We start from the raw sequence: 19,976 nt of genomic DNA, 5'->3' as shown, positions 1-19,976 counted from the left end.
TTGTGGAGCATGCAGCTACTGTATGTTTGAGTATTCTAAACAAGTGAAATGACTTGGTAAGACTTCTTTATTAAAGTGTACATTTACTGCGACCAGTGACTCCCAGAGAAGAAATTCTCACCCCAAATCTATGCCCTATATGTACTGCATAAAACTGGCAGCAGGGTAGTCCTCCGTAGGATACGGGATTTAAGCCTGTATTTCACTGCATGGCGAATGCTTACGAGGGCCGCTAGGCTGGGCAGCGCTCAGGAGTCATCAAGAACTACAAGTGCGAGCAACAGTGGTGTGCTGAGCTAACTAGAATCGAGGCAAAAATTGCTTGAAAGCAATGGGCCGAATGCAAGCCGATTTACTCTTCTGGAAGCCACAACATGTGTGAAAGCTGATCCGAGGTCAGCGAAGACCCTACTGGTGAAAGAGAAGAATTGCGCTTGCCTTGGCTGCTCGCCTGGCGAGGTGGGCCTGCTGGTGACGTCTGGGGACAGATTTACCAGTTCCAAATGACTGGGACTAGCCACAATCTACACACGGACATTCAAGATGAACTGAGCGAGCAGTATCTGGGATAGTATGGGATGGATAACGACAAAATCAATGACTATTCTAAATAATGTATATATGACTGATGCGTTATAGTAATGGGTCGATGGGGACGGTTCTCGAATAAGCCTCGGCTTCTACCCGTCAGCCCTTCTATCGGATGTCAATGTTGCAAATGATGTAATGCGATTGATGTAAGCTGTAATGTGTCCGAAAGGAAAAAATGAATAAACTAAACTAAACTAAACTAAACTAAACTAAACTCAACTAAACTAAACTCAACTAAACTAAACTAAACTAAACTAAACTCAACTAAACTCAACTAAACTCAACTAAACTCAACTAAACTAAACATGTTGCAGGTGTTGTTGTTTTTTCCCGTCAGGGTTCGTTGAACTTTGCCAAATGTTACAAACTTGTAAGCCAGACAGTTTCAAACAGTTTTTCTTGGCAAAACATAATTATTTACTTTTATGTTTGTGTTTGTTTAAATCACCCCCAATTTTCAATTAATTCCCATAACTTCCAATAATTTCCATTATTTTCTCGTAATTCCCACGAACTTTATAATTTGGAATATTTCCAAAATTCCCCATCTTATGGGAAGTTTCTGAAATTTACCGGAAATTTTCCGCCTCGTTGCAGCCCTAGTCCGGTTGCTACACTGCTTCTAAGTAGTGGTCAAACTGCTAATGCAGCAGTGGCAGGCTGTGCTGTGGCTTGTTTTTTCATGCTTTCAACGTAACTTGGATGACAGTATTTCTTGAAATGATTAAACAGTTTTGGTTGTGTTGCCCGCTTTTGGTGGCACTGAGTTCCAATATTCCTTCGAAAATCGATTTAATTTGCTCCATGTCACTTTGAAAATACTGGCGCTACAATCGATTGTAAGAAGTTACTTGTCAAAATAGCCTCAACTTCGGAAGGTAACACCAAGTCATGGCTGACATTTATGTACAATAGCTACGCAAGCTGTGATTAGCCGCATGTTCAGTCGTTTTTTACTTCTTTACTATTATGTCACGCTCGTCCCTGCGGACGTGTAGTGTTGTATGAGCGAGCCTACTACACAATTGGGATGAAGACTGTAAAAAACAAAAAAACAAAAAAACAAGCGGATGCCGGCTTCAAGCAAAGCTCAAACTCCAATTTAGACTCCATTTTATTCGAGCACATGTACTCAACACTAGGGATGTCACGAGAAGGGCAATATCGTGATATTGTGATGTTAAAACTGCCACAATATCGTCGTCGTCATGTTCACAATATTTAAAAGGAACACATTTGTTAAAAAAAGGTCAGGTTGATTTCCATTTGTGCAGTTCTAGCACCCTCTAGTGGCTAGTTTATTAGTACAATTTAATTTTCATTAGGGATGTTTTGGCCTTCTATATTTAAAATCTATGCTAATTGTCAGATGAAGGGGAAACTAATTTGCTTGTGAAGCGATCAATGTGTGCTTGCATTAGCAAATAAGTGCCTCAATATTGTTATTAGAGATTGTAGGTGGTTTATATGCATTGCTGTTATGTTCATAAGCACAATATTGTGCTTTTTTTTTTAATATGAGCTCCTTTTGACAATATTGTGATCTTTTTTAAATATCACCAACGCATCCACAATATCGTGATAATTATCGTATCGTGAACTTCATATCGTGATAATATTGCATCGTGATGTTTGGATATCGTTACAACCCAACAACACGCATACCATGCACAAGCTTGACATAGAGGCTGCAGTTACGCTTTAGGCCAGAGGTGGCAGCCGTGAGTAAAAAATATATATATAAACTCCACAATGCATCTTTTTTTTTTTTTTTTTAAAGAGCATTTTTATTATTATTCCAGCTGGATATCAAGTAAATACTGATGACTATAGTATTGCAGTAGTTTCCAAAATCAGAAATTCAGCAGTCCATATCTTAAAACATCATTCAACATCACCCTTAGCCATTAGTAACTGTGTCTATATGTGTCTATATAAGTCATTGTGTATAGAATTAGAATATCACACAAAGCCGTTCTCCACTAAGCCTATGCCTGTTTGTATGCCCTGCTGTCTCTTAATAGTCTGCTACAACCTTACTTTAGAGCAATCAGACACGATTTGGTGTGTTTGCTGCCTTCCACTTGCCAGGGGTTCATTAATTTGATCAATGACAGGCCCTTCTTTCATTTTCTTCCGAGCAACTTTCCAAATATTCCTCTCAGTTTGAACCAACGCTATACTGTACCGTCAATATGTAAAATTGATTCATTCTCATGTCTGGAAGGATCCTCTCTTTGTCTCTGAATCTTTTAATCCCATCACCCTCATTGATTAGGAGTGGCGTTGAAAAGAAATGTTTCTTTCCCCCCTCTCACTCTGAAATGCTCCATCTTCTCCTTCATTCAATTGCTCATTGATTAGTTCTGGTGTTGAAGAGAATTGTCTACCTGGTCCTGTATTAAAAAGCACTAAGTGTTATTTGTTCTCTCTCTCTGCCTTAGTTTGACCTCCCTTTTACTTTTAGCATAGACAACATCAATAAGCTTTGGCGTCATCCAACCATTTGCAAAGAAACTCGTCTTTTTTTCTGTTGCTTATTCTGCACTGAGCTGATGGCCTTGGCGTCACTGAGGTTTCAAAAGGCAAGGCTATGGAAGGTTCCTGGCATCTTTTCAAACTAAAAAAAATAAATAAAAAAAATGCTTGGTTTAAATAGCAGCAAACCCATTTTAATGTTATTCATAAAGGTAATCTTTAATAACTTTAAAAATGTGCATTGTCATAGATCCGATCAGGGAAACGAGATTTCTGATGGGGCCTAGCAGTCTTTATGAAATGAAAATACAAAGTAAAATGGTGGCACTTTCATTTTGAAATCACTACTCTTATTCTGATATGCATGTATGTGTAACTTGCCTTTTCAGTGTTAGCAACAATGTTGCTATATTTAGCATTTTTTTTCTGACAGCTCAAGTGCTTATTTTTCAAAAACATTTTTAAATTGACTCTCAACTGAGTGTATTTATAACTCATGGAAAATTGCTTGTAGGGCGGCATGGTTGAAGAGTGGTTAGCACGTCCACCTCCCAGAACTGAGGACTCGGGTTTGAGTCCAAGCTCCAGCCTTCCTGGGTGGTGTAACGATGAGCGCAATATCGTGATATTGTGATATTAAAACTGCCACAATATCGTCGTCATCATGTTCACGATATTTAAAAGCAACACATTTGTTTAAAAAGTCAGGTTGATTTCCATTTGTGCAGTTATAGCACTTTCTTGTGGCGAGTTTTCAATGCAATTTAATTTTCATTAGGGATGTTTTGGCCCTTCTAGGTTTAAAATCCACGCTAATGGTCATATGAAGGGAAACGTAATATACCTGTGAAGAAAGTCAATATGTGGAGGAACTCAGTGTGTGCATGCATTAACAACATAACATAATAATATTAACATAATAATAATAATAATACACAATAATAATAATAACATAACATGATGTTATGTACAATAGAACAATGTTGTGCTATATTTTAGTATGAGCTCTCTTTTTTTTTTTTTTTTTTTTACAGTATTGTACCTTTTTTTTTAAATATCGCCAACATCCCCACAATATCGTGATAATTATTGTATCATGAGCTTCAGATCGTGATAATATCGTATCGTGATTTTGGATATCGTTACATCCCTATTCTCCCCGTGCCTGCATGGGTCTTCTCCGGGTACTCCGGTCTCCTCCCACATTCCAAAGACATGCATGGCAGGTTAATTGGGTGCTCCAAATTGTCCCGAGGTGTGCTTGTGAGTGTGTATGCGTGTTCGTCTCTGTGTGCCCTGTGAATGGTTGGCAACCAGTTCAGGGTGTACCCCGTCGACTGCCCAAAGCCAGCTGGGATAGGCTCCAACAACATGAAATTTGAAATTTTTGAGGCAATTATGTGACTGTTAATTTTCCGAGATGAGCCAGCATGACTTTAACAACTACTGTTATACAATTCTTTGTCTTGTGTCCTTCATACAACACAAGACATCCTGCAGAAACGACAAGCCTCTATATCTATTCTATTCTAGCCACCATCCTTTGTAAACAAATTCAAAAAGGCACATCTATATTCAGTAGAATGACATTTAAAGGTGCCTCTTTATAACAGACTGACAGACTATGCAACATAACTGAGGACTGCAAAGAGGAATATTAGTGGAAAATGTTTAAAAAAAAAAGAAAAAAGAAAAAAGTGCAAGTGGTGACAGCGATATTTTAGATGTTTGGCTGAGCATTGGAGGGTGAAGTAAAGCTGGGATAACTTTGTGGAAAAGAAGACCACACACATCTGCAAAGAGACACACACACGCGCACACCCCGAACATGTAATGCATTCAGTAATTTAGACCTATTTCAGAGCTGTTTCTGATTATGTTTAGATGGCAATGTAAACATACGCAGACGTCGTTCTGTCTGTTTCCATCATTCCATGCAGCTGTCAGCAGCACTTTTATTTTCTCACTCTGCTTCAACCCAAATCTGCTCCCGCTTTATTTTTTTCCTTTCATGCGGGCCCCATTCCTGCTCCACTCTGGCTCCACTTGTGGTAGTCGTTGTTCCTCTTTTCAAACCGGCATGGCCTGTTTCTCATCTAAATATGCAGTGACGGATGCAGGGTCATTGGCTAACCAAAAATGACCTGATGGCAACCAGAACGGATCTTGACTATACCAAGCTGAATTCCTAGACTTTCATTCAAAATGTTGCATGTCATGTACATAAATGTCATATCCTGAGTATGTTGCGAATTTGTTCACATTCATTTGAAGTGTATGATTTTTAGAGTTGCTAATGAAAGCAAAGTTATTTTGCAACTCTGTTGAAAACTCATTTGAGACAAGTCTAAGACCAAAGTGTTTGTTCACAATGGGGGATACAAAAGAGTCAGTCCTTTTTTTCCAAACCAGGAGATTTTTGTTTGTGTTTTTATTGTACTCTTATTTTATGTTAATTCTTTCAAATGAAGATAAAATTTTCTCTTTCTCTCTCTCAAAAGCAGATCATTTGTGTTTTGTTTGTGTCTGTCTGCTCGTCTTTGTTTGTACTGGACCGGGTCTCGTCAGTTCTGTTCCCCTTGAATCTCTCCAGTCAGTTACTTCACTCTGTTTGTATTTACTGTAGTTCCCAATTGCTGTTTACTCTGTCTCTGAACATTGGCCCTTGTTGGGTGTCTTCTATATTTTTTTGGACTGATAAATTATGATTTATTTTATTTTATTTTTTTAATATAGCTCACTACCGAGTATGGTACCTTTCTTTGCCATTATAGGTAAATAAATCTTTTTTTTTTCTTTAACATCACTCTGCTGTCCTGCCTTGCCTAATGACCTACTACTGCTTTTGCCTACACTCAACAACAAAAATCCAACATGACAATAAATAGGTAAACTAGTTAACAAAATTCTAATAAAGATGGGATGTTAATTTTTTATTTCAGACCATGAACACAAGAAATAAGAAGCCTCTGCGATGTTTGACATACAAAAGATGATAGTTAATTACCATGGTTCACAGGTAAGTACAATCGCGTGGTGTAATCCACTCGCTCCGATTCCTCTTCAACTGGCTCAGTTGGGTCACTTAAACCTGGGCTGTCATCGAGACTGGCTGAATGGGGATGCGTTTGGTCAATGACAGATGATGGACAGAAGGGAGAGGGCATGGGGAAGCCTAAAAAGAAAAGGCCAAAATGAAAATGAGGAATGTAATACATAAAGACATGAGTTGCAATAACAACGAAAACAATGATGATGATGATGATGATGATGATGATGATGATGATGATGATGATGATGATGATGATGATGATGATGATGGTGATGATTTTTAAAGTAAGCAATTGAACAGCTGAAGTTGTATTAATTACCGGTACATATTACCGTAATTGCCGTACTATAAGCCGCATTCTTTTTTCACACACTTGAGGCAAAAGCTGGCATGATTTCCGAGGAGCGCACGTCAACGAGACTGACTGACAATGAGACGGAGCCTGGTGTGTTTGGGAGAACTTTCCCAGTTCGTTTTGGATACAGAAGACTAGGACTTTAAGGGATTTGTGATTGATTAAAAGCAACGTGAGTACATTGTTATTGCTCTCTGCCGTTTTAAAAACTAGCGCTAGCATGTGCTAGCATATGTTTTAGCATACTGCTAATGGCATACTACCATGTGTAGCGTCGCCTGGAGCTTGGAGGCGGTCCCAGCATGCTTTGTGGCACTGGCGATTGAAAGGGTGTTTAACTCATTCGCTCCCAGCCATTTTCACAGAAACAGTCCCGTTCGCTCCCGGCTGTTTTACTGGATTTTGACTGATTTTGCAAGGCCCACAGAATATTGTGTTCAATTGCTATAAAAGCATGGAACCTATCAAAAGAAAGATTAAAGTCTCTTCTTTCATCAGAAAAAAAGTATGTTTCTATCTGTTTCCGTTTTGCAGCTATTAGCATTAGAAGACAGCTAAGTTTCATCAGTTTTCACAAATCTATTCAAAATTGTAAGTAATTGAGCTTTTTTCTAGATGGCTCTGGTTGAGCTCCTTTGCTCTGCTGCCACCTGCTGGCCGTTTGTGTAATAACTACCATTTCTGCAACCATTCTTTGCAGTTGAGAGGCTGCATCAAAGCCTTCTGTATGCTCTAGCATAAAAACAACCAAAAAACATATAAATACGTCTTTGGGACACTTTGAAGATAAAAAAAAAACGTATTTACATGTTATTGGGAGCAAATGAGTTAAAATGCATGTTCTGTGTTTATTATTCTGCTAGTTAGTGGTCTAGTTGTTGTATTGGTTTTGGTAGTGCTTTCTAGTTTGTTGCTACATGGTGATTTAATTTTGCCGTGACACTATGATTGTACATGACATGGGGAAGAATGACTTGCCTGGATTCTGCGAGTTGAAAGTGGGTAAACGAGATCTTCTGCTTACAACAATGAAAGTGGTCACTGGTCCTTACTTACATAGTACCGTCTTTCTTTGTAAATATCCCATTTTCAATGTGGGCACATGCAGCTTATAGTTAGGTGCGGCTTATATATGGACAAAATGCTTTTTTTCTTTAGAAATGTAGTGGGTGCGGCTTATAATCAGGTGCACCTTATAATCCAGCAATTACGGTAATTATTGTGTTGGAATCAAGCCACCTTTCAACAATAATGCCTCTCGTGTCTACAAAGCATTCTACTCTCGGCAATCTTACAGTGTGCAGGTCTTGCTGTTAGGAATGAAAAATCCAAAATTGTGATGGTAATGTGCGTCACTGTGTGTGCACCCATTTAAAGAGAGCAAGGGCGTGAGTGAGTAAGGGAGGAATAGAGTGGGTGTTGCAAACATAGGCTACATTTACAAGTTTTCTCACGGTCTATCATTGTATCTGTGGCAGGCCGTGGGGGAAGGGGCTGCTGAATCCTGAAGGCTAAAAAGCACGCTAAAGTTCAGCCTGCGGTCTGTGATGAATGCCAGTACATTCCCTCCTGATCTGTCATGTTCTGATGGAATCACTCACATTTCATTTCTCACGTTCTGTCAAGGCTTTTTCACGATGAAACTTGGATACGGAAAAGCTTTGAAGCATGTTAGTGGCCCCGGCAGAGTCAATTGAAGCCCCCCAACTTGCCCGGCTCCGGAGTCGACGTCCAAGTGGGGTGGCAACAAATGTTAGATAATATTAGTTTTCTGTCAGCAAGAAATTCACTCGTCGATCTCTTTTAAAAACGTGTCAAAGAGCCTTCTACTCACATGCACACTGCGCTCACACCCACACAATCTCTCTCTCTCGCACATATTCAGCGTTTTAACAGGTTTCCCATGATGAGTAAATTAAACACCCAGCTATGCTTTCGAAGAGTTTTGGTTGGCGTGCATGTGGCATATGCTTCACTGTCCCACGAAGGACCACCTCCAAGTTTTGATATAATCTGCTGTATTAGGTATTGTCAAGTTTAGTTGCTTCCACCCTGTTTTTCCACAGCCTTTCTCATGCTGACTGTTACTGCCGTGAACATTTTTTTCACAGTTTAAAAATCTTGCCAGGTATCAACGGTAATTACAGCCTGCCACGTGCAGAGTAAATGTAGCCTTAGCAGTGTTGTTGCTATAGTCATTTGGACTATTTTTGTTTTTGTTTTGTTTTTTGTTTCAAGAAAAAGTATCCAGCAACAAATAGATACTTTTGGAGTTCAACATCCACAAACAACAAGACCTTCCCAACCACCACACGCCTCAATTTTGACAACTTAATTCTAGTCAAACTTCTTTTGTTTATGTTCACTCATGTAGTCATTGACCAAAGACTATCTTGGTTGAAAATATTATTTCACCATATTTAAATTTGACTCAAATTAGATTGTCTTTCATAAATTATGTAATTGTTATAATTAGGGCTGCGTGAATAACACAGGGATCTAAATTGACATTGTATTGCGTCCATTGTGTGTTCCTTGTTTAGTGTGCTGTTTCCGCTGCGCACGCCTTGGACTCTTAAGGGGCATTGTCGTGCACGCATGCAGATAATACACCTTAATTAGTTAAAAGACCACAGGAAGGTAGTCACGATTGAACATCATTATTACAACCCGCTTTTCACAGAGTATGAAAGATATACGTTAGTGAATTGTGAGATATAAGATGTAGCTGTATGATCACATACAGAATATACTGATAATATAATCAATCTCACAATTCACTAACGTCAAAGCACACATAAGATGTAGCTGTATGATCACATACAGAATATACTGATAATATAATCAATCTCACAATTCACTAACGTCAAAGCACACATAAGATGTAGCTGTATGATCACATACAGAATATACTGATAATATAATCAGTGTGCAAAAATTTGCAACTTCACTGCTACATTTTGTTATCCCATCATTGGTGTTTTAAATTGTGCGTTAGCATTAAACTGGCAAATTTGGAACAAAGCAATTTACAAAACAGCATATGTGTTGTATTTATTGTACTGTCGAACCATCATACATAACATTTTAATTTACTTAATGTGGCCGAATGTGTTTGAGAAACAGCATCCATAAGTTATCGATAAACTTACTAGTCACAGGCCACACCAAATAGTGAATAATCTTAATTCACACAAAATAATAAAATAAAATTTTCCACTGCGGTACTATGACTAAATTTAAACAAGACAATATCACAAGGAGCAACAATAAAATAACCAATATTTGGCTGATGCCTCAGAATCATCTAATATAACAAAAATATAGTGTATTAGCAGATATGTATTAGCAGATTAATCACATCTTAAAATGTTGTCTCAATATGTTTTAATAATAATAATAATAATAATTTGAAGAGCACCTGTTACATGTTAATTATTTTGACATGTAATTTTGAGGACTTCTTCAACATTTTTTGAGCCACGGCACGCCCTCATCCTCGTCTTTTTCTGATCAGTTAATCACTTGTGTCATTTAAAATGAAAAAAAATGACCCCAATATTTTGACATGAACAAATATTCTGAATGTCAAGCACAAACATTTATGAAATGCTTTACTTTAATGCATGTAGTTATGTTTCTTGCTCAACACAACCTGTGCTAGCTTTAACGCAACCATCCACTGTCAGCTAAAGGATTATCTGCGTTTGAAATTAATAGTGTAATTAATCTGCGTTTGTACATGATTAATGCGATCATTTTTTGTTATTAATCATATATATTATGTCTTAGGCTTTTCTTATATTAACGGATGGGCTCTCCCTGAAAACAAAAAAACAAGCTAAAAATGATGGTTAAGCCATTTATGCTGTGTTCCATTTCTGTACCAACCAATAGCCAACACAAAGCTTAAAATTAGACAGAGGCAGCAAAACCTGTTTTTCCTATGGAAAACAGTACACACGTAATAGAGATTATTTTTTTTTTTAATGTACACAATTAGTGAGTTAGAAAATAAAAGGATGGATTGGAACGGTAATAACCATGATGCTGATGCAACAGGACCATAAAACGTGGCACACTGACTGGAGGGCCTATAAACTGACATTATAGGGAAGGCAACACTTCAGAAGATGATAAATGGCCCGACCTGTGTACGAGTCTTTTACAGACTTTAAGCGGCACATTTGTGCAAGCCAGGGAATGTGATAAGAATTTTATATATACTGTAAGGCAGTGCTTCGCAATCGTTTTTTTTTTTCTTGGCTTTTGGAACCTCCAATGTCGCAGCCACGCTTCCTTCCGTCAGTCTGCCCCAGGGCAGCTGTGGCTACAAAATGCATTTTACCGCCACCAGAGTGTGAATGTTTGAGTGCATGAATAATGTTCCATTGTGAAGCATCTTTGAGTGTCCTGAAAAGCACTATATAAATCTGATATGTTATTATTTATTATAACAACTATGGGACTTTTAAATGGCGATACAAATATGTATCACCATTTATTGGTAAAAACGTAAACAGTTTCATGCCTACGGACGGACATTTGATCAATGTTCCAAAATAAATTTCCAATATTGACAGTCAAATGGCTACCTACTCGCTACTCTACATGATGCCCGAGGGAATAAAGTAATGCTGCATTCACATGAAGCTATACGCTGTACTACAGAAAGTAAACAGATGAGTGAAATCGAAAGTCAGGTGTACAGCAGAGGACTGTATTGGAGAAATACCTTTGTATGCGTTTCAAACCAAAAACAAACACACAAAAAAAGCCTGCACACCTACATCCCACTTTTCTGTGTTAGACCAAGTCCTCAACACATTGTGCCTGGGGGTGGTTGGAGATGAAGAAGAGACAGTGGAGCGAACAGAAGCCAGGAAACCATAATGAGATGAGAGATAAAGAAAGAGGGCAAGACAATGGGCAGAGAAGAGCAAACCCAGGGGAGAGTAGAGGCGAGCAGGGGTTACAGGGCTTCTTCACAAGAAACCACACTCTGGAGAGATTCCTGGGAAATGAGAGAAGCCATCTTACAGGCTTGTTACATTGAAATGAAATATGAAGAAATACTCACACCTACAGTCCAGTACTGCTGGAATATACTGCAACTGTAAAAAAAACAAAGCTAAAACTCATCCTTCAGTAATTCCACTCAAACTACATTGTAGTATCTAAGTCGCTCAATCATATATCTGGGTAGCGTTATATAACAGGTTTATTCTGTAACTATAACTAATTATCCAGCCATTTTCCTAATGATGTTGTTTATAAAGTTAACTCAACGCAAATGCTGTTAAGTCACTAGTTTGTGTTTGTCGATAGCTGAGAAGCCTCAACCTAATATATATATATATATATATATATATATATATATATATATATATATATATATATATATATATATATATATATATATATATATATATATATATATATATATATCTTGTACAAGTGTGTGCATGTGTGCATGCAGGGGTGTGTTTGTGTGCTGTGTCACGTCACAGACAGCAGCCAATCAATAAAGCATGAGCTCCCACAAAAAGTTTTTTTTCTTTTCTTTTCTTTTTTTTTTTTTAAAGAAGAGAAAAGAACTGAGCCCGAAAGCTGGCAGTCACCACCAAGCTATTCAAATACAGTAAATTCAGTCTATATAAATAATGTATTTTACATTAATATTCAACTATATTGATCATTTCAAATGCACCTATAGCTAGGCCTGTCATGCGAACGACATTTTTCGGATGAAATATATTGGGATATATACGGTGGTAACCGTCCTCTGCCAGCCCTCTCTCGTTGTTTTTTTTATTATTTAATTGTATCTTTTGTTATTATTTAATTATTTATTTATTAAGACACCAACTGCAAAATAGTTTTTTAATTTCATCCTCAATCATTTCAATTGGTGTTCTTATTTTAAATAGGTAATAAAAATATTTGCCAATATCATTTGATATGAACTATTTATATGGTGATACATTTTTTCAGCCATAACACCCAGCCCTACTCAGCACATTAAGTTTAAAAAGGTGTTTATTTAATCTTTTGATATTTTGAGATATCATAGACTATGTTTACATGGCGTCAATATTACATACAATATATCCATATAAATGAACTACATGAACTGAGAATTATCTTATAGTGTGAAAGAGTTTCTTCTTTGAGCACCTTCACAGCTTGCCCATTATTCATCCCTGCTTGGTTTAGTTCTGGCTGACACACACTGACACATGACGCACGCACACACGCACGCACGCACACACAACATCTGTTTACTGTGGCGTGCTGAGCTTTCTCAGTTTTTCTGGTCTGTCTCTCCAGCCTTTTGTCTATACTTTTAATCTCCACCCTTGTTTTCTGTGAGCTGTCAACCACACAGCTGTGCGACTCAGTAGGTCTCCTCTACCTCATAAATCCTGATAAATCAACAAAAACTATTCTCACTCCAAAGGTTTAAACAAAATATACCCCAAACTATTATCCCAAATCACTTTATTATTATCTGCGATTGGCTGGCAACCAGTTCAGGGTGTATCCCGCCTACTGCCCGAAGCCGACTGGGATAGGCTCCAGCGCCCCTGCGACCCTTGTGAGAAGCAAGCGGTTCAGAAAATGGATGGAATTATTTTATACTGTATTGCCCTTGTTTGTGTGTGCCTTCATTATTGTTCATGTTGTACACAATTTGGCAGTGTGGTTCCACATGTTCTGATACACTGTTAAGTTGTCGCCACATTAGAGCGTAGTAGGAAAAGGTCACGCTCAAGTTATGCCAACAAAAGGCAACAAAAGGCAGTGTATGAAGAGCATATGCTGGTGAGTAATGTTAAGATGCTTGTCTGTATGCATTCCTGAAGGGTTTTATATGAATAGCTGTTCTTTTGAGTGATAAATGTGCTGCGAGTAGCGTGCTAATTAGTGTTAGTGAGGCGATGGCACTTTCCACTGTGCGTTAGCCTTGAGCTAGCTACATTCGGGGAAACAAGCTAAACAAAGTGCGTTTGCTTTTCAGAATATACTGTAAAAGCGACAAAATTATAGCTAGCTACATAGAGTAGCACTGCGCTCCTTACAATTCAAAACTTCCATCCATCTATTTTCTGAACCGCTTGCTCCTCACAAGGGTCATGGAGGGTGCAAGGAGGATGCAAGGTACCAATTCTTAATTACAATTACTGTAAGGGCTCGCTTTTGGGAGTTAAGTCATCTTTATTTATATAGTGCATTCAAACACGCATGATCTCTATTGGGCACAGCTTCTTGGGAGTAGAAAAATCAAAATGGCTTTGTGTTTTTGTAGGACAGAGCTACTTTAACCATCAGCTCCAATCTCAACAGTGACGGGCGTACATTGGCTGACACCTAACTTATTAGCTCTTGGAGAAATCATTAGCGTTACCAGTTCAGATATTTTTCCCACCCTGCACTGTTAATTTTGACATGGCGTGGCCAAAGCATGAACACATTTGTTTGCCATTAATTAGTTTAAGCAGGATGTTTGTCTGTTGTGGCCTAGAAAAGATCAGATAACATGTTATTACTCATTTAGACAGAAATCTAAAAGGTTTACATACTTTGTAACTTTCTTTCGTGCAGCTATGATCAAATATAGTATTATGTTAATATATTGTTCATTCATATTTACAGGCAGGTGTTGATAATTAATGCTAGGACTACTGTGAAACATAGACAGTACAGACAATTGATGTCTGTTTTTTGTTGTTTTTTTCCGGCTCAGTACAATGCTGCTGATGACTTTTGCTTCTCACTTTCACATCTGGTTATGCAGTTATAGTGAATCTATTCACGCATAGATTCCATTCACATTTGCATATACAGTACAGTGTTTATTATTCATATACAGTTGACTTATGCACTGCTTCTCACATTCTTCCTCGTTCTCGCTCGCCTTCCGCTCGTGGCTTGCTCGCTCCTCAACTCACTGCTAGATTTTACATATTTGTACACCAACTCCGTGGTGGATATCATACATTTATAGACCAATATTTTGGGAGATGATTTAATTCTTTGCTAATGTGTGCTGCAACTATCCACCTTGCTGCTGCAAAACCAAATCTTGCCATTGCATCACAAATAAAAGGTCATTTGTACTTTTATTATCTTCACAACTTCTCATGTTTACACACTTAAAAATCTTCTATTGCGTTTTCTTTACAGTAGCCTGCATAGAGTTAAAATATCTATTTTATTAGCCACGTTTGATGAATTAGTAGTACCTTGCCAAACACAACAACAACAGATGAAGTAATCGTAAAGTACAGTGATTTCCCACAAGGAAATGGATAAAAGGTTACATTGGGACTTAAAAAGAACTTGCATTCAAAGTCTATTGTAAATTGGGAGAGAGCGACAACATGCAAGGCTTCAGGATAATCTGCAGCTATCTGGTTCCATCTGTGGTTCAATAAGCCAGTCTAAACCTGAACTCTGACTTGACCTACTGTGAGATGGGGAAACTCTGACTCTCTGGTTCCAAAACAGCTGTTTGAAATCAGTTCGATCAACACCTTGCTGCACGAGAGAACGTGCGCCTTTGAAGTTTGAAGGCACTACTACAGTGCTCGAAGCACTGACTTAACAATTAACCGCACTATAAATCATAGCATAAAGGTGGAGAGGTGGTGTATTTGGGAGGCTTAAAATCCAAAACAGTTTTAGTAACATCGCTCTTGAATTAGCATGGTTATCTAAGTAATGACCCATTTGCATTTTGGATATACAGGCCTGTGCGTAATCTTTGAGATATGTGCAGGTAGCCTGCGGGGCCTGCGCTGGCAAGCGCAGCAGCGGGCATGATGTACTGCGCTGCAAAACGTCGCCGCTCGGCCCGGCTTCTTCACTATGGCTTTGTGACAGAACCACGGCTGGCTCGGCCAGAGCCAAACAGCGCCGAGTGAAGCGGGCGACAGGGCTTGACAAACTTGATGCCTGCCTAACCGCACGTCACTATAACCGTCTGCCACCCTCATTGCCCAAGTGGATTTCAGAATTGTCATTCATGTTTACTTTAATGAATATCCACATAGCTGACATGTTTCCTACCTTCCGGCTGAAAGGTAAGTGTCGGGCTGGTGAAGTTGTATTGGTATCATACCATCGAAACATTTTTTAGGAGTCCAGACGTACATACTGGCACTGGCATCATTATCTGATACTGTTATCACTATCATTACATCCCTAGTTATAATCAGTCATGAGAAATATAGTTTAGATTCTAGGAAATCAAATTTACAGAGATGTTTAATTTTTACAACAAGGAAACTGACAGGCTGAAAAATTTGCTCTGGCACCGATGGCCGAAGGTAGGTAGTAATGTGCTACATTTAAACCAATTACATCAATTACATTTTTAGAAAAAAAAAAAAGAATACCATTCAAAGTATATGGAAGTACAACATAATGATTCAACAACAGTCAACATCATTCATGCCTAACATTTAAATAGATTCTACGTGGCAGTTGAAAATTTGGATCACATGTCATTCTGTCCCTGCGATTGGCTGGCAACCAGTTCAGGGTGTCCCTCGCCTACTGCCCATAGCCAGCTGAGATAGGCTCCAGCACCCCCAGCGACCCTTGTGAGGAGTAAGCGGACAAGAAAATTGGATGGATGGGTGGATGTCATTCTGTCGCACATTTTCTAACCCTTTTTCTTCCACCATTTGTGGTCGACAATCCAGAGTAGTCCACTATGGGAGTGAATCTCTAAGTTTGTCCTTTCTTGACATACAACTTTTGGTCCCGAAGCAAGTCATTTAATCGAGTTTGATTTGCTTCAAACTTGTACTAGAACGGTGCTAACAGCTCCCATGGTTTCCGTGCTCCCTGCGACATGCTTTGCATTTAGATGGCACAGGCCACAGATCTGAATAGAAGCCGAAATACAACAGCACGCTGTAGCAGCCCACTTATTCGACATGCCACTGTCAGTGGGGGCAGCATTCCCGTTTAAAGCAATGCATGAACATTGAAACTTATTATTTCACACTACTTCTGCAAATGTATACTGTACATATATGCATATTCATGTATGATGCCTGCATCGCACCGCAAAGTGAATCCGAGCACAAGCATATCATTTCCACTAGGTGGAATCCTCGCTTCTCCTTTAGCTATCACTTTTCAGGGAACTAAAAAAGAAGAAAAGAAACATTCCACATTTGTTGAGAGTAGTGTTTTAAGTGGGCCGGCCTGGAACGCACCAGTACAGAGCTCCGGCACTTCTAAAAATCGCCCTTGAGTGTTCAGGTACTTCTCAACGTGCAAAGAACGTACTATCAGCGTTCCGATACGCTTGACAATAAATTTTTTGATCCTTAAAAACTGTTCGGGCGAGCACCGCTCATCCGCAGACTTGCATATAGTATGGAAGCGCTGCGCTCATCACATCACCATGCGCACGCTTAATCCAGTATTTAATATAGATCTGTGCTCAGCGAGAGAAGCGCGCGCACGTCACTGAAGTCGCCGGGTGTAAACGTGATGCTAGCCGACCAGAACGCGGGTGTACAACCATAGTTCTTGAGTTAAGAAAATGAAATAAAAACGCTAACATGCTAAACCCCCCCACCCGTCATATGAAAATCACACGTTCATAAGGTTGCACAAATTTGTCCACTTAAAGTATACATTATTCATAGACACTCATAAATCCTTCCCATCATGTAACCTGTCTACATATAATCTGGATTGAGTGATCAAGGGAGAAAAATGAGGGATCTCAAAACTGTGACAAGCAGCAAGTACCAGTCTTCTATTCATTAATTTCATCCATGGAATTTTTCTGCACCTTCCAAATAATTACATGGACAGAGATTGACGGTGGAGGGGAGAAAATGGAAAAGAAACTCAAAATCACCAGAATTTGGACTCTGAGTCTTCTTTATTATCTCACCTTGTCTTTTATGAGGCTGTGAGATCACGTTGACCTTTTTTCCTGCAACACTATAAGTTAGCGTAAGGCCAAATCGTCCCCTGGGCATAATAACAGTAACAGCCATAGTAGAGAAGAGACACATGCTAAAACCATCTACTCACACGGACTCCACATTATAATCTTGACAGGAGCATAGAAAACAATGGGAAACAGATTGGGAAAGATCACAAAATAAAGTTCCCCTTTGAGGTGGTTGTGTTTTAATATGCTGTTTTGATTATTTCAACACTGTCAAACTGCATAGCACTGACATAATTACAGTAATTCATTGGATCTGGAGACTAATCTAGGAGATGTTATGCAACTGTTAAATTATCAAGTTGGAAAGACAAACTTGTATCATCACAACCATTGAAAACATAAATATTTAATAATGCATCTAATTTTATATAGCGATTTTCTAGACACTCAAAGACGCTTTACAGTGCACAGTAATGATTTCAGGTCATGTGTGCGTGTGCATGCACCTGTTTTCAGCACAAGTTGTAACTTGTTTTTTATGGACAGGGACTGCTTCCTTTAACCTTGCACTGCAAGATGTATTCTCGCGGTATTTGTGAGTTCATAAACTCCCGAGAATATATCTTGTACCGAGCCCATTGATTTCCACCGAACCACTAATCACAGAGCGACATTGTGTTTGGGGCGGGATATGCAGCTGTGACAAAACCAGGAAGTCAGCGCTGACGCCGGGGCAAACAAACGACCGTACATGGACGAATGGACGCTGCAATGAATAACGTAGATGCCACGCACTTTCAACTTTCGGGTTCCACACATCAGCACTGTTTCCGGCCACTGCTGGCCGCATTCCAACACTCACACCCCAACCCCTGCGCACCCCAACGGTGCGCTCCCGCCGGTGCGCGGGGCCAAGCAGGGCGTCTCAGCTCTATGAAGTGCTTCGGACAACTGAGACAAACACTCTGCACACCCGCACCCGTCGACGGGAATGCGCAACTGAGGGGCACAAAGGCGGAAGCGCAAGTATTGGAACACGGCCCATATGTCGCAAACTGGAAGCGGAAACAAAGTTGATGTGTGGGAAGTTGGAAGTCCTGCCTCCTTCGTGGCATATACCCCATTGTGTTCTTGCAGAATTACTCATCGTTTCCTTGTTAAATGTTGAACAACGAGAGGCGCTTCGTGCATTTTTAGCTGGTAAAGATGTTCGTGCTTTCTTTCACCCTTCGACGAGAACGAAGACGACATTTTCATCCGTGGCCGTGATTGGTCAAAACAAATGTGTACAAGATCGTCCAATCAGCTCGAAGTATTGTAAGGAAATGTCCTGCCTTTCCCGAGCAAATCATTGTGGAGCAGTCTTAGATTGATATTGTGAAGAACTCCCTTGAGTGGATCGCAGTATCAATCTGGCTATTGCCAGGTTATGCTTAAAAAAATATATATATCTTATGAGTGTGAATTATTTTAGGTCGTACAAAGTTGTGCTGCAATGGTTGCATTTGATGGTTAATCAATAGTGTTTCAGTATTTGTAGACAAATTGTGTTGAGCACTAAGCAACCTGGGATAATTTATATTTAATTAAGACTCTTATCTTAAAATAACATTGGTCAGTAAATGTATTGTTTACTATTGAAAGAAATCAAATACACTCAAATCAGGGTATGGATATATATATATATATATATATATATATATATATATATATATATATATATATATATATATATATATATATATATATATATATCATGTGACTTGATTCAAACTCGGCGGCAAAGACGTGATTGGGACATTCCTATTAAATAGTTTGTAACCAATCATATCTGTCTGTCATGTCATGCTTTTGGCTTTTCAGTGATGTCTTGCTTGTAGGGGTGTGAATTGCCTAGCACCTGACGATTCGATTCGTATCACGATTCACAGATCACGATTCGATTTGATACCGATAAATCCCGATACGAATTTATAAGTCGATTGTTGCGATTTTTTTCATTCAAATTTAGAAAATACTAATCAGTAAACTTGTAGAGTGTAAGATTTGTATGAAAATGTATTATTTATCTGAAACTTCAGTCTTATGCAGGTTGTAACCCGTTTCATGTTTGAACAGCATTAAAATCAAATATTAAGGCTCAATGTTCCGTTCATATAACATTCTTATATGCTTAAGGTGTGAAATTTAGACGTTTTGTTGAATAATTTTCTATTAAAAATGGAAGTTTAAAAATCGATTCAGCCGCCTATTGAATCGATTCGAGAATTGTGCGATGTAGTATCGCGATATATTGCTGAATTGATTTTTTTTAACACCCCTACTTGCTTGTTATGAGTTTGTGTCAAACAGCGCATTACAGGCAGTCAAAATGTTAGCTCGTGAAATGGATGGTGGGTGAGTTTTCAGTTGGGAAGGATTAACGTTAAGTCAACCCCAAAAACATTATTTACAATATGTTCCATGCAGTCTACTATAATAGTCTAAATAAAAAAATATATATCCAGTTAATATTGTGTTATTAAAATATGAGTTAAGCAGCCAAATCCAGCAGTTTTATATTCAATATCAGG

General features: G+C 38.8%; 1 protein-coding gene across 11 annotated transcripts in view; it reads right to left on the bottom strand.

The window, feature by feature from the left end:
- The window catches only part of tenm3 (teneurin transmembrane protein 3), a 289,706-nt gene that overhangs the window by 149,276 nt on the left and 120,454 nt on the right, over positions 1 to 19,976 (bottom strand). For 7 of the 11 annotated variants that reach the window (XM_077525263.1, XM_077525258.1, XM_077525259.1 and 4 more), the window contains one exon: positions 6,077 to 6,244. The exons of the other annotated variants lie outside the window; for them this stretch is intronic. In XM_077525263.1, the coding sequence (XP_077381389.1) occupies positions 6,077 to 6,244 (168 nt within the window). The remainder of the gene's footprint in view (positions 1 to 6,076; positions 6,245 to 19,976) is intronic. 11 annotated transcript variants of the gene reach the window in all.

Source organism: Festucalex cinctus, chromosome 6, assembly GCF_051991245.1.
Source record: "Festucalex cinctus isolate MCC-2025b chromosome 6, RoL_Fcin_1.0, whole genome shotgun sequence".
Classification (NCBI taxonomy): Eukaryota; Metazoa; Chordata; class Actinopteri; order Syngnathiformes; family Syngnathidae; genus Festucalex; species Festucalex cinctus.
Note: the sequence above shows the minus strand (reverse complement) of the source record. Positions and strands in the feature narration are given on the sequence as shown.